General features: G+C 42.6%; 1 protein-coding gene across 1 annotated transcript in view; it reads left to right on the top strand.

Annotated features, from left to right (window-relative positions):
* The first annotated feature begins 238 nt into the window (after positions 1 to 238).
* PRKAR1A (protein kinase, cAMP-dependent, regulatory, type I, alpha) overlaps positions 239 to 16,090 on the top strand; it is an 18,547-nt gene continuing 2,695 nt past the window's right edge. The window contains exons 1-8 of the mRNA XM_006886255.1: positions 239 to 331; positions 3,125 to 3,301; positions 10,617 to 10,787; positions 11,553 to 11,644; positions 12,282 to 12,343; positions 13,187 to 13,233; positions 13,855 to 14,013; positions 15,675 to 15,735. Coding sequence (XP_006886317.1) covers positions 3,131 to 3,301; positions 10,617 to 10,787; positions 11,553 to 11,644; positions 12,282 to 12,343; positions 13,187 to 13,233; positions 13,855 to 14,013; positions 15,675 to 15,735 — 763 coding nt within the window. The 5' untranslated portion in view covers positions 239 to 331; positions 3,125 to 3,130. The remainder of the gene's footprint in view (positions 332 to 3,124; positions 3,302 to 10,616; positions 10,788 to 11,552; positions 11,645 to 12,281; positions 12,344 to 13,186; positions 13,234 to 13,854; positions 14,014 to 15,674; positions 15,736 to 16,090) is intronic.

Raw genomic sequence — 16,090 nt, 5'->3', positions numbered from 1 at the left:
GTCAGCATCACTTGACACAGCAACAGGCTTTGTTGTTTTTTGCGGTTTTTTTTTTTCGGCTTTTGGGGGGCGAGGGGCTCCTCCGGGAGAGGAAGGGACACGAAGCGAGCGGCTGCTCCTTTAAGGTTGCCAAGGCGACAGCTCTGGCCAGAGCGAGGCGCATTGACGTCAGCACCCACGCTCTGATTGGCCGCGACCCGGTCGTTTCCGGTGGAGCCGCCGCCGAGCCGCTATCGCGGAGTGGAGCGGGGCTGGGAGGGACTTGCAGAGGGAGCTCAGCTCGCTGTCGCCTCGCACCTGCCGTCCCGTGCCCGCCGCCACCTGTGCCCAGGTGAGTCGGGGGAGGCCCGGGCACCCCGAGCCGCCGGTTCTCGCCGCCCCACCGCCCGTTTTGGGGCGCTGGACCGATCCAAGATGGCGTCTCGGGGAGCGACCTGCAGGGGACGGCCGCACCCCCTGCCCCTCCCCGGCCTCCGCGGGAGCCTCCCTGCGGGCCCTGCGCCCCGGCCGAGCCCCCCCGACCAGGGTCTGCACCCCTGAGGCCCCCGAGGCGTTTCCCCGGGAGGGGGTCCTGGGCGGCCCCGCCCCCCACCCGGCGCGCAGCACCCCCACCCCGCGGACTCCCCCGCCGCCCCCGCGCGCCGCGGCCTCTGCGCTGTCCGCCGGGTCCCCCTCTGTGTCTTGGAGAACCCCAACTCGATTCTGCCGGGTTCCTCCATCGTGTGCCCTCCCCGCCGATTCCGCCTGGTCTGGGGACCCCGCAGATCGTGTCCTCCTGGCCATCGTGTCGTCTCCAGCCGTCGTTGGCCCTGTCCTTCCCGCCATCATTGCACCCCCGCGCCATGATGATGGCTCGACCCCCAAATTTCCTCTTTTCCATGTTCTCCCTCCCTTTTCGGTCCCCCCACCCCCGTGACTTCCCAGCTAGAGGAGGGGGAGGGGTCAGCCTCCCTGCATTTTTGTGGCGGTGGCGGTGGCCGTGGCCTAAGTGAAGGACACTTTCCCCGTCCTTCTCCTCGAAAAAACGCGATATTACTCCTCGAGCCCCGGGTTCTCATGCTGCCTGGCGGCCTCGTACCTGGGCGAGCTGGAGAGCCAGCGTTTCAGCAAAAGGGGGGAGGCCAGCCCTTCTGCAAGTGGACACGCAGCCTGGGGCTGGGGGGCGCGCGTGCACAGCTTTGCAAAATATTTCACTATTTCCTTGCATGCAATCCTTCTGGTGAGGAGTTTTATCACCACCGAATTTCCAAAAGAAAAGAGTGGGAGGGATCTTTTTTTTTCCAGGGAGACACAATGAATTTACAGGGTATTTTGCTTGGGAGGGGGAGGAGTAAACGAATTTTGGGGAGTTTAAAAATAAGTATAAATATAGAGATATTTTAGACATTAATAGTCAATAAAAAAAAATAGCACGATTTTGTGGGGCCTGGGGATTCACATTGATACTGCGTTAATCGTGGCCCTTTTATCTATATGCATATGACCAGTGTCTGGAGGGGCTTTTAAATACATTATTCTGTGGTTCCAACAAAAACTATCTCACGTCTTAAACCCTGTTGTCTCATCTGTGCTGTCTGAGGACCTGGAATGATTCCTTTTAATAGCCAAGTTGTCCTGCTGACGTTTCTGAAATAGACCTGAGTGTTTCGAATCAAAAGATCAATATTTCATTCTCAGTGGTCTTCAGAATGATTTGAAATGCCAAAAGATTCTGCTTAATGTATCTTTGTTTATATGGCTGGGACTGAAGGACACAGTCCTGGAAAAGGGACTAGGGAAGATCTAAAGTAAATAAACTTTTATTTTTAATTTTAAGTGCTTCTTTCTGAAATAGCAGCATGATTCTTTTTTCCATGGTCTCTGAGTTACATGCTTGTCTTGGAGCCACTTTTCCCAGGGTCTTTTAATTAATCTGCTTGTTACTGACCTTTATCATGGAAGTTGTCAAAACAAAAGGAGAAACAGTCTAGCACTTTAGAGTCCTACTTATCCTGGTATTTCTTTTTCTTGCCTTTTAAGTGCAGTGGTTTTGTGTATTATATTTGGAAGAGTCTGATTAGTACTGAAGTCGTTTGCAAAGTGAAGTGGCTCCTGCTTTTTTTATCTTTGACTCTTAGTTGATTAGTGGCTCAGAGTGAGAAGAAAGAGCTGGTAACACTGATGTTAAATTAATTGCCCAGACTTCAAATCCAGGCCAAGGCTAGCTGTTTATTACTGTTTTTCTATTTGACAGCCATAGGCTTTGGGTTACTTCACATCAAAGTCTTCTGAGCCTTCTAAATTCTGTTGCATACATTTTCTCAATCAAATGTTCATGGAAGTTGAGAACTTTCATAATTATTTTCACTGAAGAAAACATTTTGGCATATTTCTGTCTAAAATGTTTGACATTTTACTGGTAAAGAGGTGTTGGAGTGGGAGTAGGGTTTTTTTGGTTGGTTGGTTGGTTGGTTGGTTGGTTTTCTTCTTGTGACTAAAGCTCTTTAACCGGTAGAGAAAGTTGTTATTTAAGGCTGGATCCTGGAGTAAAAGATTGCTTTTCTAACTAATCTGGAGTCCTTTTGTGCTTTTTCGGTTTTTCCTTGCTCTGGTTGTTGGCCAAGCGGATGGTCGGACCCTTTGCTCCATTTCTCTGCCGTGTAACATTATGAGATCCCTGGGGACAGGAGTTACGTATAGGGAATGCAGATGTGGGCTGGCTGGCTTTCACTTAGTGCCGACTTGTGTGCCCTTGTAACTCTCTGCCCTGTTTACCATTTACACAGTTGCACGTCATTGTGATGTCTTTCGAAGGGCAGAACTGAATGAAATTCCCTTAAGGGCTTGGCTTCACAGCAGCCGCCTCTGCAGGGGATAGTGGCTCATACTTCCTCCTCACTGCTGCTGCCTACAGAGTCCAGCCCTTGTGCAGGAACTAAGTGAAACACTGCCTACGAGAATGCTGTAATGGCTACATATTTAACTCCCAAGGACCCACTCTTCCAAAAGTCTACTTGGTTGGGAGGAAGACCCCTCCGAATCAGTTGTCTAATGAATTTGGCAGATTCAGAGGCCACGCTGCTGTTTATCTCTTACAGATAGTTCACACGGCATATGTGTTTTTGTTTTGTTTTTAATTGTAGAGAAAACCATGGCGTCCGGCAGCACCAGTGAGGAGGAGCGCAGCCTCCGGGAATGCGAGCTCTATGTCCAGAAGCACAACATTCAGGCCCTGCTCAAGGACTCGATTGTGCAGCTGTGCACTGCACGGCCGGAGAGGCCCATGGCATTCCTCAGGGAATACTTTGAGAGGTTGGAGAAGGTAAGACTGAGAGATGGAGAAGGGGGGGTGTGCTGGGGAGCTGGGGGGTAAGGGTAGGGGTGGGTGGGAGAGATTAAATGATCCTGATGGTTCTTAAATGTAATACAGTAAAGTTTGGTTAATTTGTATAGGAATTTTGACCAAAAGAAACATTGCAAGCAGTTGAAAAGAGAAAGGCTGTTAAAGCAGTTGTAGTAACTTAAAAATTCCTTATTAGTAGAGCTTCGACATTGGAGAATGAATTTGCATGTTATGTTTCCTTGACAAACAGGTTTTCAGACAGAGTTCCGAACAGACAAAATTGTTGTCACATTTTCTAGCAGTTAGATGAAATGAGAGATTCAAGTGAAAGAAGGTATTGAATGTCTCTTCAGCAAAGCGGGGCAACTTGCTAAGCCTTATTCCATTGGTAAAATCAGTGTTGTGATGCATATATGTGTAGCTTTTGTGACTGACCAGAAATTCTGAATCAGGTCTCACACTTTTGTCAAGATTGACAGTTAATCACGAATATGTCTTGACTCTTTCCTCTCTTTAGGAAAAATTAATCCCGTTTGTTGTTTGTTGTCTTTGTACATGTTAGTGGGGCTCAAGTAGATGGCACATGCTTTTTTGAGCAAAATTGGACTTTTCTGCCAAGGGCAGTGCTGCAATTCACCTCCTTCAAGAGAGGATGGATGAGCAAGTGTAGATGACTGACTGTGGTTTGATTAGTTCTGTCTGATTTGCTGCTTAAGATCAGAATGAATTTATAGGTTGTCGTATGTGTTTCACAGGGCTTAGAACTGGTGGGGGGGGGAATGTCTCTAGCCTATGATTATGAAATTGTTTTTAATTCTAAGCAAGAATATTTGTATAATTTCCCATTGATGTAGACAGTTTTTAAATAGAATTTATTAGGAACAGCTTGTACTTTTTAAGGTTTTTTAAAATATGAATGGCTTGGAATCAGAGACTTCTATTAAAGTGTTATTGAAGTTGGTGTTTAATACCATGATTAGAAGAATTATAAAACAAAGCCAAGTGGGCCTCATGAATTTCCCTGTCCTGGAATTGTTGTAGAAATTTTGGTTTTGTTTTATCAAACAACATCTATATAGTTCATGAAAGCAGTGTGGGGGCGGGCTGCCACTGTTCCCTGTTGTGAAATACAGTGCGTTCCTGGAGATCTGGTTCTGAAATGGGTCACTGTAAGGTGATCCCTCTTCTCTTTGGACATCAATAGAAGCCATCAAACGAAGGGATAAAGTTGGTAAGATATTAAGTGTGTGCCTTTTTATAGGGAGTGTTCAATGAATGGTGTTGGTTTCAAAGCCAGTGTTTATTGGTGCACTGCTTAAGTGTTAACCAAAGTTAGCAGCAAGAAATAATTACCAGAATAATTTTTTTGCGTATGAGATTTTTAGATTGTGTTGGTTGATTTCCAGGACTCTTTGATTTTTACTGCCTGTTAAAAGTCTCCCAACTTAAATTTTTTACTATAACTCAGGGATCTTTGTCCACTTACACAATCCTTTAGCTGTAATTAAATATTGATACCTGGTCTATGAAGTGAACTCTACATTTTCAGCCTTCTGAAAATTCAAAGTCATTATTCTTCAGTTCGCTTTTGGGTGCCATGTTGTTGTGTACCATTGAGTCGGATAGCCCATCCTTCTCCCACAGAGCATCTGGTGGATTCAAACCTCTTGCCTTCAGGATTATAGTACAGATTCGTACCATTAGGCCACCAGAGATCTCCAGTGAATAGGAATTGAGCAGTTTACCTAAATTCTTTCAGTTCGGATCTACCAGCATTTCCACGGGAGAAAGATGAGCAGTCTCCTTCCATGCGATTTATAGCTTCTTGAAACCTACAGGAAGGGAGCTCTGGTGGCCTAGTGGCAAGAAGCTGCACTGTAATCCTGAAGGTGCACAGTTCGAATCCACCAGATGCTCCACTGGAGAAGGAGGGGTGGTAATCTCCTGTGCCCGTCTGATCCAGTTTGATGGCAGGAGCGCACGAATGCGCGCACGCACACACACACACGAACGAACACCTGCTGGAGCTGTGAGTTGGTTCCAACCTGACGGGAGTGTTTTTAGGGTCACGTTTCTGGTATCTTCAACCACTTAATAAGAAAGTCACTGAAAAACTTACATTTGCTTCCTTGGAAGCTTCTGTGTGTCATTCCAGACTGTCATCTAGAATTTGAATTAACTTCTAAATTTGCAGAAGTTTATTAGGCCATGCTGTCCTGATGGAGGAATAACGGTGGCTGCACCTCTCTGGCGGTTCCGATCCACCAGTGGCTTCACAGGCGAAAGATGAGCTGTGATTTACAGACTTGGAAACCCAGTGGCAGGTCTGCTCTGAGTTGGTAAAAACTCAATGACAATGGGAGTATTTTTGGATGACAAATAGTTGTCACGTATGTGCCATTTACTGTATGTCACACTCCGCGTACGTTAACTTATTACGTTAAATATATAAGGTGGTGATTGTAACTGTCTCACAAAGGCAGTGAGTAAAACTCAGGGAAATTAACTAACTTGACTGTGGTTATTCGGTGTAGTGGTCGGCTTTGGCTGTGGCAGCATCCAGCTCCCAAATTCTAGTGCCCTACAATAATCTTGGTCAAAGGACTTGGTGCTCAATTTGTCCTGTTTTTATCTTCTTGACTCCCTGTGTCTTTTTTTTTTTTTTTGAGGGGGCTAAGTGGAATAAACAGCCGGTGTATGAATAATACTGTTGTTTAGCTCCATCTCACACACTTCAGGAACGTATGTGAGGGACCAGTGTACAAGGGACCAGTCTTTGGAGGACATTTCTTGGAAGGGTGGAGGGTCAGCACAGGACCCTGAGTGGGATGGATTGACAGAGTAACGGGGGTCATGAGGGTAGGTGGGCCAGAGACACTGAGATTGGCTCCGGATAGGGGAGGGCTCAGAGCTGTATGCACAGGTCTGCTGTGAGTCATAGTCGACTCGATGGCACATAACAACAACAAAAACATATGAAAACATTTTGTTTCAGCGTAGAGAGAATACTTTGTGTGCATTTTTGTAAGCAACGCAAACCAAGTGGTGTGATATGACATGTCCTTTTCTGTTCTTTGGCCAAAGCAAGTCTAGAATCAGTGAGATGGGAAGTTTACTTCACAGGTAGAGAAGAATGGTGAGGACAGTGTTGGTTTGCTTTGTGGTGTTGAATTGTAACCAGCTCATGAATGACCCTCTAGAATGAGTACCTGTGGAAATACTGAGCAGTAAGAACAGGTGTTGAAGCCGTAACTCTAGAACACAATGCTGTTGACCACTAAGTAGCTTTCTTGGTACATGCCAATGCCAACTCATAGTGAACCCATGAACAATGGATCTGAACTTTGCCCATATCCTGCTCCGTGCTCAACATCTCTGATATAGCTGAGTCTTGTTACAGCCCCTGTGTCAATCTATTGCAAGTCTTCCTGACTTTTTACTGCCCCTTCACCTTTCCAAGCATGACGTCCTCCAAGGACCAACCTCGCCTAACAACATTCTCAAAATACATAAAATGAAGCCTCACCATTCTTGCTTCCAAGGAGCACCGTGGCTGCGCTTTGTTCAAGACATAATTGTTCCTTCGCAGTCAAGACCTCAACTCAGTTGAAAAGACTGTCGCTCTTTAACACCTTACAGAGGTCTGTGACAGCCATCTTAACCTGTGTGATACCTCTTTTGATGTCTTGACTACTGGTGGCAAGGGTGTTGATTGTGGAATCAAGCAGGCTGGAAGCATTGACAACTTCAGTCTCTTCTCCATATGTCTGGATTTTGGCCGTTGTCCTAGTGCTGAGGATTTTTGTCTTCTTGGTGTTATGATGTAATCTAAAAGTAGTTGATTTTATGCAGCAAGCATTCCAAGTCTTCACTTTGGGCAACAGGGTTGTGTCATATGCATAATGCAGGTTGATGAGTGTTTCTCTGATTTTGATGCCACATTGTTCATCAGATCTAGCCTGTTGAATGATTTTCTCAGCATACAGAAAGATTCAGTTCTGTGCATTGTTTCCTTTGCACTGTTACGACAGCAGGTTCTTGGTCTAAGTGTAGATTTTGTATACCTTTCGAGCAAAATTAAGTGTCTGAGGCTCCAGTTCTTATTCATGTAAACCATAATCTATTGTGATCCACAGAGTCAAATGCCTTTGCATAGTCAGTAAGACATCGAAAACGTATTTCTTTCTGTTGTTCTCTGCTTTTAGCCAAGATCTGTCTGACATCTGCAGTGATATCCCTGGTGCCATAGTATCTTCTAAATCCAGCTAGAATTTCTGGCAGTTCTCTGTTAATGTATTGTTCCAGCTGTTTTTGGATGATCTTCAGCAAGATTTTACTTTCATTTGATAATAAGGATACTGTTCAGTAATTTACACATTTGATTGGAGCTCCTTTTTTGGGGGGGAATGGAAACATACTCTTCCACCGTTGGCCAGACAGTTGTCTTCCAAATTTTTTGGCATAGACTGATAAGCACATCCAGGGCTTCAGCTGTTGATGGAAACCTTTCTGTTGGTATCCTATCACTTCCTGGAGCCTTATTTTTTGCCAATACCTTCTGTGTAGCATTGACTTCTTTCTTCATCACCACTGTTCTTTATCATATGCTACCTCCTGAAATGGCTCTGTGTCAGCCAGTTCTTTTGGGTATAGTGGTCCTTTGTATACCCTGTCTTTTGATGCTTTCTGGGTCGTTCAAGCTTTTGCCCATAGCGTCCTTCCTTATTGCAACTGGTGGCTTGAATTTGCAAATACCTTCCTTCTTTAAAAAACACAATCAGTGACTATACACATGAACCTCACCTGATGGACCATACAAGAATCAGGTTGACTGCATCTGGAATAAAAACCCTTAGAGAAGCTCAGTGTCAGCAGTCAAAACCAAACCAGGTACTAATGGTGAAACAAACCATCAGTTACTCATGTACACGTTCACACTGAAGCTGAAGAAAAAGACCACAGGAACAAAAGTATGATCTTGAGTCTATCCCTCTGGAATTTAAAAATCATCTCAGAAATAGTTTTGAGACACTGAACACTATAAAGATCAAAGTCCAGATGAGCTGTGGGGTGATAGCAAAGATACCATCTAGGGAGAAAATAAAGACCAAATTGGATGTCTGAAGAGACTGACCACTGCACCAGAACATCGGGAAACTAAAACAAAGGGAGAAAGTGATGAAGTAAAACAGTTAAACCGAAGATTTCAAGGAGCAGAGGGGCAGTGTGAGAAGACAGAATATAACAGAAGGTGTAAAGAGCTAGAGTTTTCTAAAAAAAAAAAAAAAAAAAAGAACGTGCATGGAATCGCAAGTTGAAAGAACTGAAAAAGTAGATAGGATTTTGTTTTTGCTTTAGTAAGTCAAACTGCATGATTCCAAATCCAGAAAGGAGAGTGGGGGGTGTATCCTGTTTCCAAACCATTTCAATCGATACACAAGAACCCATCATTCAAGAGGCTCATTAACATCCTACACTATGCAGATGACAACCTTGCTCACCGAAATTGAAGAGCACCTAAAGGGGTTGTTGCAGAGGTCAGGGACTATACTCTTCAGTATGGATTGAAGCTCAACATTGAGAAGACAAAGATTCTTAACCACTGAGTCATATGGCAGCAGCATTATAGATGGAGAAGAGACTGAGGTCATTAACAATTTCAGCTTGTTTGGGTCTTCATTCGACATTCTTGGCACCAGTAGCCAAGAAATCAAAAGAAGAATTGCTCTGGGGAAAGCTGCTGTCAGGGAACTCTCCAGAGTGCTAAAGAGCAACAGTATCAGTCTAGAGACTCAGGTGTACCTTATTCAGGCCGTAATCTTTGCAGTTACCTGCTATGCATCAGAGAGCTGGACAATGACTAGAGCTGACAGAAGAATTGATGCCTTTGAGTTGTGGTTTGACAGAAGAATTGATGCCTTTGAGTTGTGGTTTTGGAGAAGAGTCTTGAACACAACACGGACTGCCAGGAGTACAAACAGGTTTATCCTGGAGAGAGTGAACAAATATGTTTATCTTGCTCCTTGGAGGGAAGGATTTTGAAGCTCCATCTCACATACTTTGGGCAAATGGCCAAGAGGGACCAATCCCTGGAGAGGGACATCATGCTTGGAAGGGTGGAGGGGCAGTGCAGGAGAGGACTGCCCCGAGTGAGATGGGTTGACACAGTAACTGGGAATGAGGATGGGTTTGTCCGAGGCGGTGAGACTGGCTCAGGAAATGCAAGGTTCAGAGCTGTTGTACACAGGGTCACTATGAGTCTCAGGGGACTCAGTGGCATAGCATATAACAAGTCAGAGAGCTGAAGAATGAGGGGACTGACAGCAGAATATCAGTAACAAGAGGTAGGATAGAACCATGTATCACAGAACATAATAGATGTTCAACTTACTGGTGACCACAGATGGTTAGGATAAGCTTGCCTTCCCAAAAAAAGGCTTGGTGGTATGTCAGAGTTACCTATAAAAAATTACTTAGGTAGACAATATTTCTAAATGTTACTTGAAATTCTCAGCATTTTTGTGATAATGCCTAAAACAAATTTAAGGCTAAGAATTTTTCATTTCTACTCTTAATCTATGGGGAAACTTGAATTTCGTAGTTCTAGGCAAACTGATATTTGAGTGGAAATGGAAGTGTGCTTTCTCAGAGACAGCTCTTTTATTTTTTTAGTAGGCCACATATACACAAATGGTTTGGAATTCTGCGCATTGAAAAAGAAGTAAAAATGAAATGTGTCTCCCCACCCACATTGCTTCCTTAGGGCAGTGAATGTTCTAGAGACAGTGTATACATATGCAGACAAAATTCATACATAAAAAAGCTGCCTTATTTCTTTGGCATTCTGTTGTGAGGGTGGCTCTGATTTACTTAGCTATTCCTAATGATGGCCATTTAGGATTCCAGTGTTTCTCTATTAGAGACTGACTTTATAAAAAGAAAAAAAATCCCATTAACCAGCATAGACTTTGCCATGGCAGACTCAGAAAATGCTTTAAATTACAATTCCTTTAATCTTGAGCTGCATCTGGGTAGTTCCTTCTATTCAGGGCCTAGAATTCTTTCATGATCAGTAGCCTAAAAATTTCTAGTTTACCAGGGTCTCGTTTATTAGATTATTACTGTTACATACATTATAAGTTCCTATTGATAATCTCCGTATCTTCATTTTTGCTACTTTGTAAGTTTGTACTTTTACCTTTATTCCTGAATAGATTATCATAGAAAGCACTAGTACTTACTTGATATAAAATGATGATGATCGCCTTTTACAGATCTCTTAATTTCTTAACAGGAGGAGGCAAAACAGATTCAGAGTCTGCAGAAAGCGAGCATTCGGGCCGACTCACGGGAGGACGAGATCTCTCCTCCTCCTCCTAACCCCGTGGTGAAGGGCCGGCGACGGCGAGGCGCCATCAGCGCTGAGGTCTACACGGAGGAAGATGCCGCGTCCTACGTCAGAAAGGTAGTTTGAGGACTCGAGCACTGGCGAAATGGTTTGGGGACACATAGCTTGGTCTCATTAGATGAATACAGGTGCTGTTTTGAGTAGTAAAACGTGAAACCTGAATGACTTCTTGCATCCTGCCCAGTTTTCTGATGCTGTGAGCAGGTCTCTAACAGTCTGCCTATAACAGATCCCTTAGTAGGATTTCACACCAGGGGCTTGTCTTTGCTTTGCCGTTAGGCAGCTGTCCTTTGTTCTTGAACCGTGGTGTCAGTATTTTACAGCCTTGCCCTTTACCTTGTGCCTTTTAACCTTGTATCCTTGTACCCTTTAACTCGCCATCCTCTGCTTTTTCTTGTGTGGTCCAGTTATTTCCTGTTAACGCCATTAGCCTTACTGGGCACCAGAGTTGTGCTTGCCCTTGGGGCCTGTGCGACTAAAACATGATCACAATTTAATAAATGACTGATTGTCATAAAATATTTAGTTGTATCCTAGAGTAATGACCTTGGTCTAGGTGGTTTTTGTTTGTTTCGTAGTTAACTGGAAACCAGACACTAGCTTTTATGTACTGGGCTGACCATTGACCAGGGGATTAATAAGTCAGTATTGGTTGAGTACTTTGTGGCTTACAGACAATACAAGTGTGTTGTAATGAAAATATTTAAAGCAGTCTTGTCTAAATAACTTAAGGCAGTTTGACATTTAGTTGAAATACAGGTTGTAAATATAAAATGTTTTTGGTTTATGAAATTTGTCATTTGACCTTCACTTCTTTTCTAGGTTATACCAAAAGATTACAAAACAATGGCTGCTCTGGCCAAAGCCATTGAAAAAAATGTGCTATTTTCTCATCTTGATGATAATGAGAGAAGGTAGGTGTGTGGTGTGTTAGGTTCTTGTATTTTCCAATAAAGGTATAGTATAAAACTGTTTTCTCAGCATTGTTAAAACAAGGAACTCATGAAATATTATTACAAATGGATGACCCTGGAGGACATTATGCTGAATGAAATATCTCAGTCACAAAGGGACAAATACTGCATAGGGCCACTGTTGTAAAACAGGACTGACATTGGGGTTGGCGGGGGAGATTGAGAAACGTGATAAATTATGTATATTGCATTGAAACAGATGAGGGAATTGTTTAAAAGTTATATGTGATTAGGTATTATTGTCATATGACCTGAGTCCTGAATGAAGGCTGCATAGTGGAGTGGACTTGGGGGGCAGGGGTTGTGTAACAATGAAAGAATTTTTCTTTTACTTTTCAAAGAGAAGAAGGAACTGGAGGGGAGGGGTGGGCAGGGAGAAAAGTGCAACAATGGAAATCCAAAATCTCTGTAAATTTTCATTAAAATTAATAATAATAAAAATGTTAGCTCTTAGTAATCATTCATCCAATGACCCATCTGGGCCAAAGAGCTGGCACCTTTAATTCTAAAGTCAGTGTTTCAGTTCCACGGAAGAGACAGATGTGAAATGTAACATGAGGCCTTCTCTCCCTTACAGCGATATTTTTGATGCCATGTTTCCAGTGTCTTTTATTGCTGGAGAGACCGTTATTCAGCAAGGTAAAGGCTGCTGTTTCTGTGACATTCAGTGTTATTACGGGGAAATAATGAGAATGCAGGTGGTTTTGGTTTTGTTTATTGAAGCTTTTCCCCCTTGTTTCATTCTATCATCTTCCCATTATATCATTAGCTTCCCTGTTTCTTAAACTAAATTCCTCTGATAGAAATCTTCTAGGGTCCATTATTTTTCTAACTTTTAATAGAATTTTGCTTTTAAAAATTATTAGAGGAAACTCTGCATTTTTGTCCCCCTATAGTATGGAATTTTATAACTCTATTATTGTTCATATCCTTTATGTAGACTTTTAGCCATTTTTAACATAAAACAGGAAGAATTTGTCTAGCAGGTTTTCCAGGTTTTTCTGGAAGGCATTTAAAAAAGAATAAAAGAGAGAAAAAAGAAGAAAAATAAAAATAGGAAATAAGCAGAATAGCCACATTCTTTAACCATCAATTTTTCAACTTCTGTGCTTTGTATTTCTTTTTGTCCTTTCACGTAGAGACTAACATGGAGCTGATCTTTGGGGAATCCCCTTTCTCCTTTTTAGTTACTCAGTGGTTCATAAGTATTAATAAACCGTGTATTTTTGTATATAGTATCATTCTGTTATTTTGCTAGTTAATCATTTATTGGCTGTGATGGTTGACACAGCAATAACATTGTACACATACACAGGAGTGTGTTTGTATTTTTCAGGTAATAACATATAAAATGAATCGATCACAAGACTTTAAAAATACATTGCTGTATTTTTCACAGAGCCACTATAAAATAGAGGGTTTTTAACATTTTAATTTGCTGGTTTTCACTTACGTTTCTAACTTTTTCACTTCTCTCTCTAGGTGATGAGGGAGATAACTTCTATGTGATTGATCAAGGAGAGATGGATGTAAGATTTAATAATAATTATATTGATAATCTTAAGAGTCCATTTTTGTTGTTGGTTTTGTTGTCGCTGTGCCATGTAGGGAGCATGAACAGTGTTTCTCAAGGGGTCAGATTTACAGCCCTTGTGTTTCACATCCCACCAGTGTTTGCATCTGCACCTTTTGGCAAGTAGTTTAATGAGCCACAGAGGCTTTGAAAGGTGCCTTTTCTTGTTGGATATGCAGCTCAGAAGATAGATAGCTAGAGCAGTGGTTGAGATGTGTGTTGTGTAGAGTGGCACAAGCCCTAGGCTAGATCAAGCCCCCAGTGGTTCTGAGACTTGGCATACCTTTCTGTACTGGCTAAGTCTTATATACCGTGAAATAGGCATATTTGAAGAATTGAGAAAATTCAGTGATCTGATGCAAGTAATATATTTAGCACAGTACATGTGTACCGTTTTCTTACTAGATTATACTCATTTCTTCTCATTTTGCCCTTCTGTGTTCCCAAAGTTTAGTATATTTTATTTTTTAAACAAAGTTCAGTATCCTGACCCCTTAAGAAGTTGTGGAAGTATTTTATCCTCATGTGTTTGTGTATGTAGGCAAAACTCGGCTCTTTGACATCATTTGTCTTTTAGGTCTACGTCAATAATGAATGGGCAACTAGTGTTGGGGAAGGAGGGAGCTTTGGAGAGCTGGCGCTGATTTACGGGACTCCGAGAGCAGCCACTGTCAAAGCAAAGACAAACGTGAAGTTGTGGGGTATTGACCGGGACAGCTACCGAAGAATCCTTATGGTGAGAGCCCATGCTTTTGTGGAGTGTCACTGATAGTTCAAGAACACTGTTACTAAATTAAGATGAAAATGTAATTCTTCATAAGAGAATGCTTTGTATTAAGCCCTGTCTAGCATTATTTCTTATACCCTTTGAGATGGTGATCATTTCAAGCAAAAGTTTGGCCAGAAATAACATGGTAAACAAAATGTGATGTATATATAATAGCTCATGTTTGGAAGTCTGTCCATTTTCTTATCTGTTACAGATTTGGGAACAACTGTTGCTCTTAAAATATAAAGTTATTTGTAGCCATCCAGAAGTAATCTAGTTACAGAAAGTAGATATTTAGTTGATTTCTGAAAGTAGGTTATCAGTAATGCAAATATGTATCTGCTCACTAAGGAAATAAATACTAAACTTTCTAGAACAGTTGTCTGGTGATGTAGTCAGACTGAGAACTTGGTGCAAATTTATGGAGTAACTTTGGAAGTTTAAGGTCCAACTAGTTGAAATGCTAGTCATCCTCAGTGTGTGGCTGGCTGAAAGTACGTTGTCTATGTAACTTGGACTGTTTTTGTGTAGAGATTTGTGTGTGCATGCATGCCTATACGGTTAGGCCCTGAGTGTGTGAACATGATCCATTCCTGTGTCTTAATTTGTAGGTCTCTTGGATCAGGTGCTTATGGTTCTTTAGTGCATGGAAAGGCTTGAAGTCTTGTCAGTGATTTAAAAGCTCCACATGCAGCAAGTAAGGTGATTATGATGAATTTGTCGTAAGTAGGTGTTGGTTCAGTCATTTTGAAGCAGGGCTTCGGACAGTTGTCTTCCCAGTTAGTTCAGTCACGGCTGAGGAGCCTGAAAGATGGTGGATCCCACCCAGAGCATGCTGGCCCTGCTGCCGGTGCTCCAGCCATATGATCTGTTGGGCTCCTGAAGGACATCGCTGCACCTCTCCTGTGTCCCCTTTTCAAGGGCTTCGACCTGTAATTACTCCCATTCCAGTTACCCTAATAGTCACCCAAGTTGTAAAGATTATGAGTGTCTTCCTTTTATGCATGACGGAACATGTCCAAAGCCCTGCTTTAAAGGACTAGTATGTTGTTGGTAGGTTGAGTGTTTATAGACCAAGGACTGCTCATATATGCATGTAGACTGGGTTTCTCTCATTTCCCTAATAGGTGTAACTGTCTTTGTAGATGAGACAACGTAGTGTGTGGTTGTGGACCCCTGATCCCCGCCAAGTGGCAGTTTCCCTTTGTCTGTAGTTGCAGTTAAGGGAAGGACTCTGGCCTGAGAATATGTTTAGCTGTTATTTGGATCTTTTTTGGAAGGCTGATAATTTGCTGTTTAAAATGTCACTATTGCTGCACTGCTGGGAAGCTTGAGGACCGTTGGCTTGTTTTTGGTAGGATCTGAGGGCCTTTTAGAGAGTTGAGCACAGAATAATTGATCACCACAACATGAGATAAAATCCTCTCCCCTCAGGAAGCAAGTTCTTAATTCAGGATGAGGCGGTATTGTTCTCCTGTACATGTGTCATAACTGACTCACTGGCACCTAATGCTGACAAAGGAACGTTCTGGATTCTGTAAATAGTAGCATTTTTATCGTGTTTTTGTTCACAGCATCATGAAATCTTTGCACTTTTTTGAAATAAGATTTTTGTTTGTTCTTTATAGGGAAGCACACTGAGAAAGCGGAAGATGTACGAGGAGTTCCTTAGTAAAGTGTCTATTTTAGGTGAGTTTTGGGGGAGATAAGGGAGAAATGTTGAACCGAAGAGTTCGTGATACCGAAGCAGAATATACTGTTTCAACAAACTATCCTTGTTATTGTAACTTGTGTTTTTGTTTGCTGATAGTAGTGAAATACCATGTTTGACGGAGTGGAAGCTTTGCCTAAGTAGAAAGTAATTTTAAGTATCTTGAATTTGCTAATAGTGTGTGAAAACCCTCTTCATGAAAAATGATGGGACTTGAGAAGAGCCTGGAGTTACGTGTGCTCTTAGCTCCTCTTGAAGGGACAGGAGAGCTGCTGGTGTACTGACAAGGCATTCTCTCATCGTCACCTGCAGGCCGCCTCCTTGTTTTTATAT

Source organism: Elephantulus edwardii, unplaced genomic scaffold (genome assembly GCF_000299155.1).
Source record: "Elephantulus edwardii isolate Elephantulus edwardi_28Jun2011 unplaced genomic scaffold, EleEdw1.0 scaffold00048, whole genome shotgun sequence".
Lineage (NCBI taxonomy): Eukaryota > Metazoa > Chordata > Mammalia > Macroscelidea > Macroscelididae > Elephantulus > Elephantulus edwardii.
This window is presented reverse-complemented; position numbering and strand designations above follow the sequence as displayed.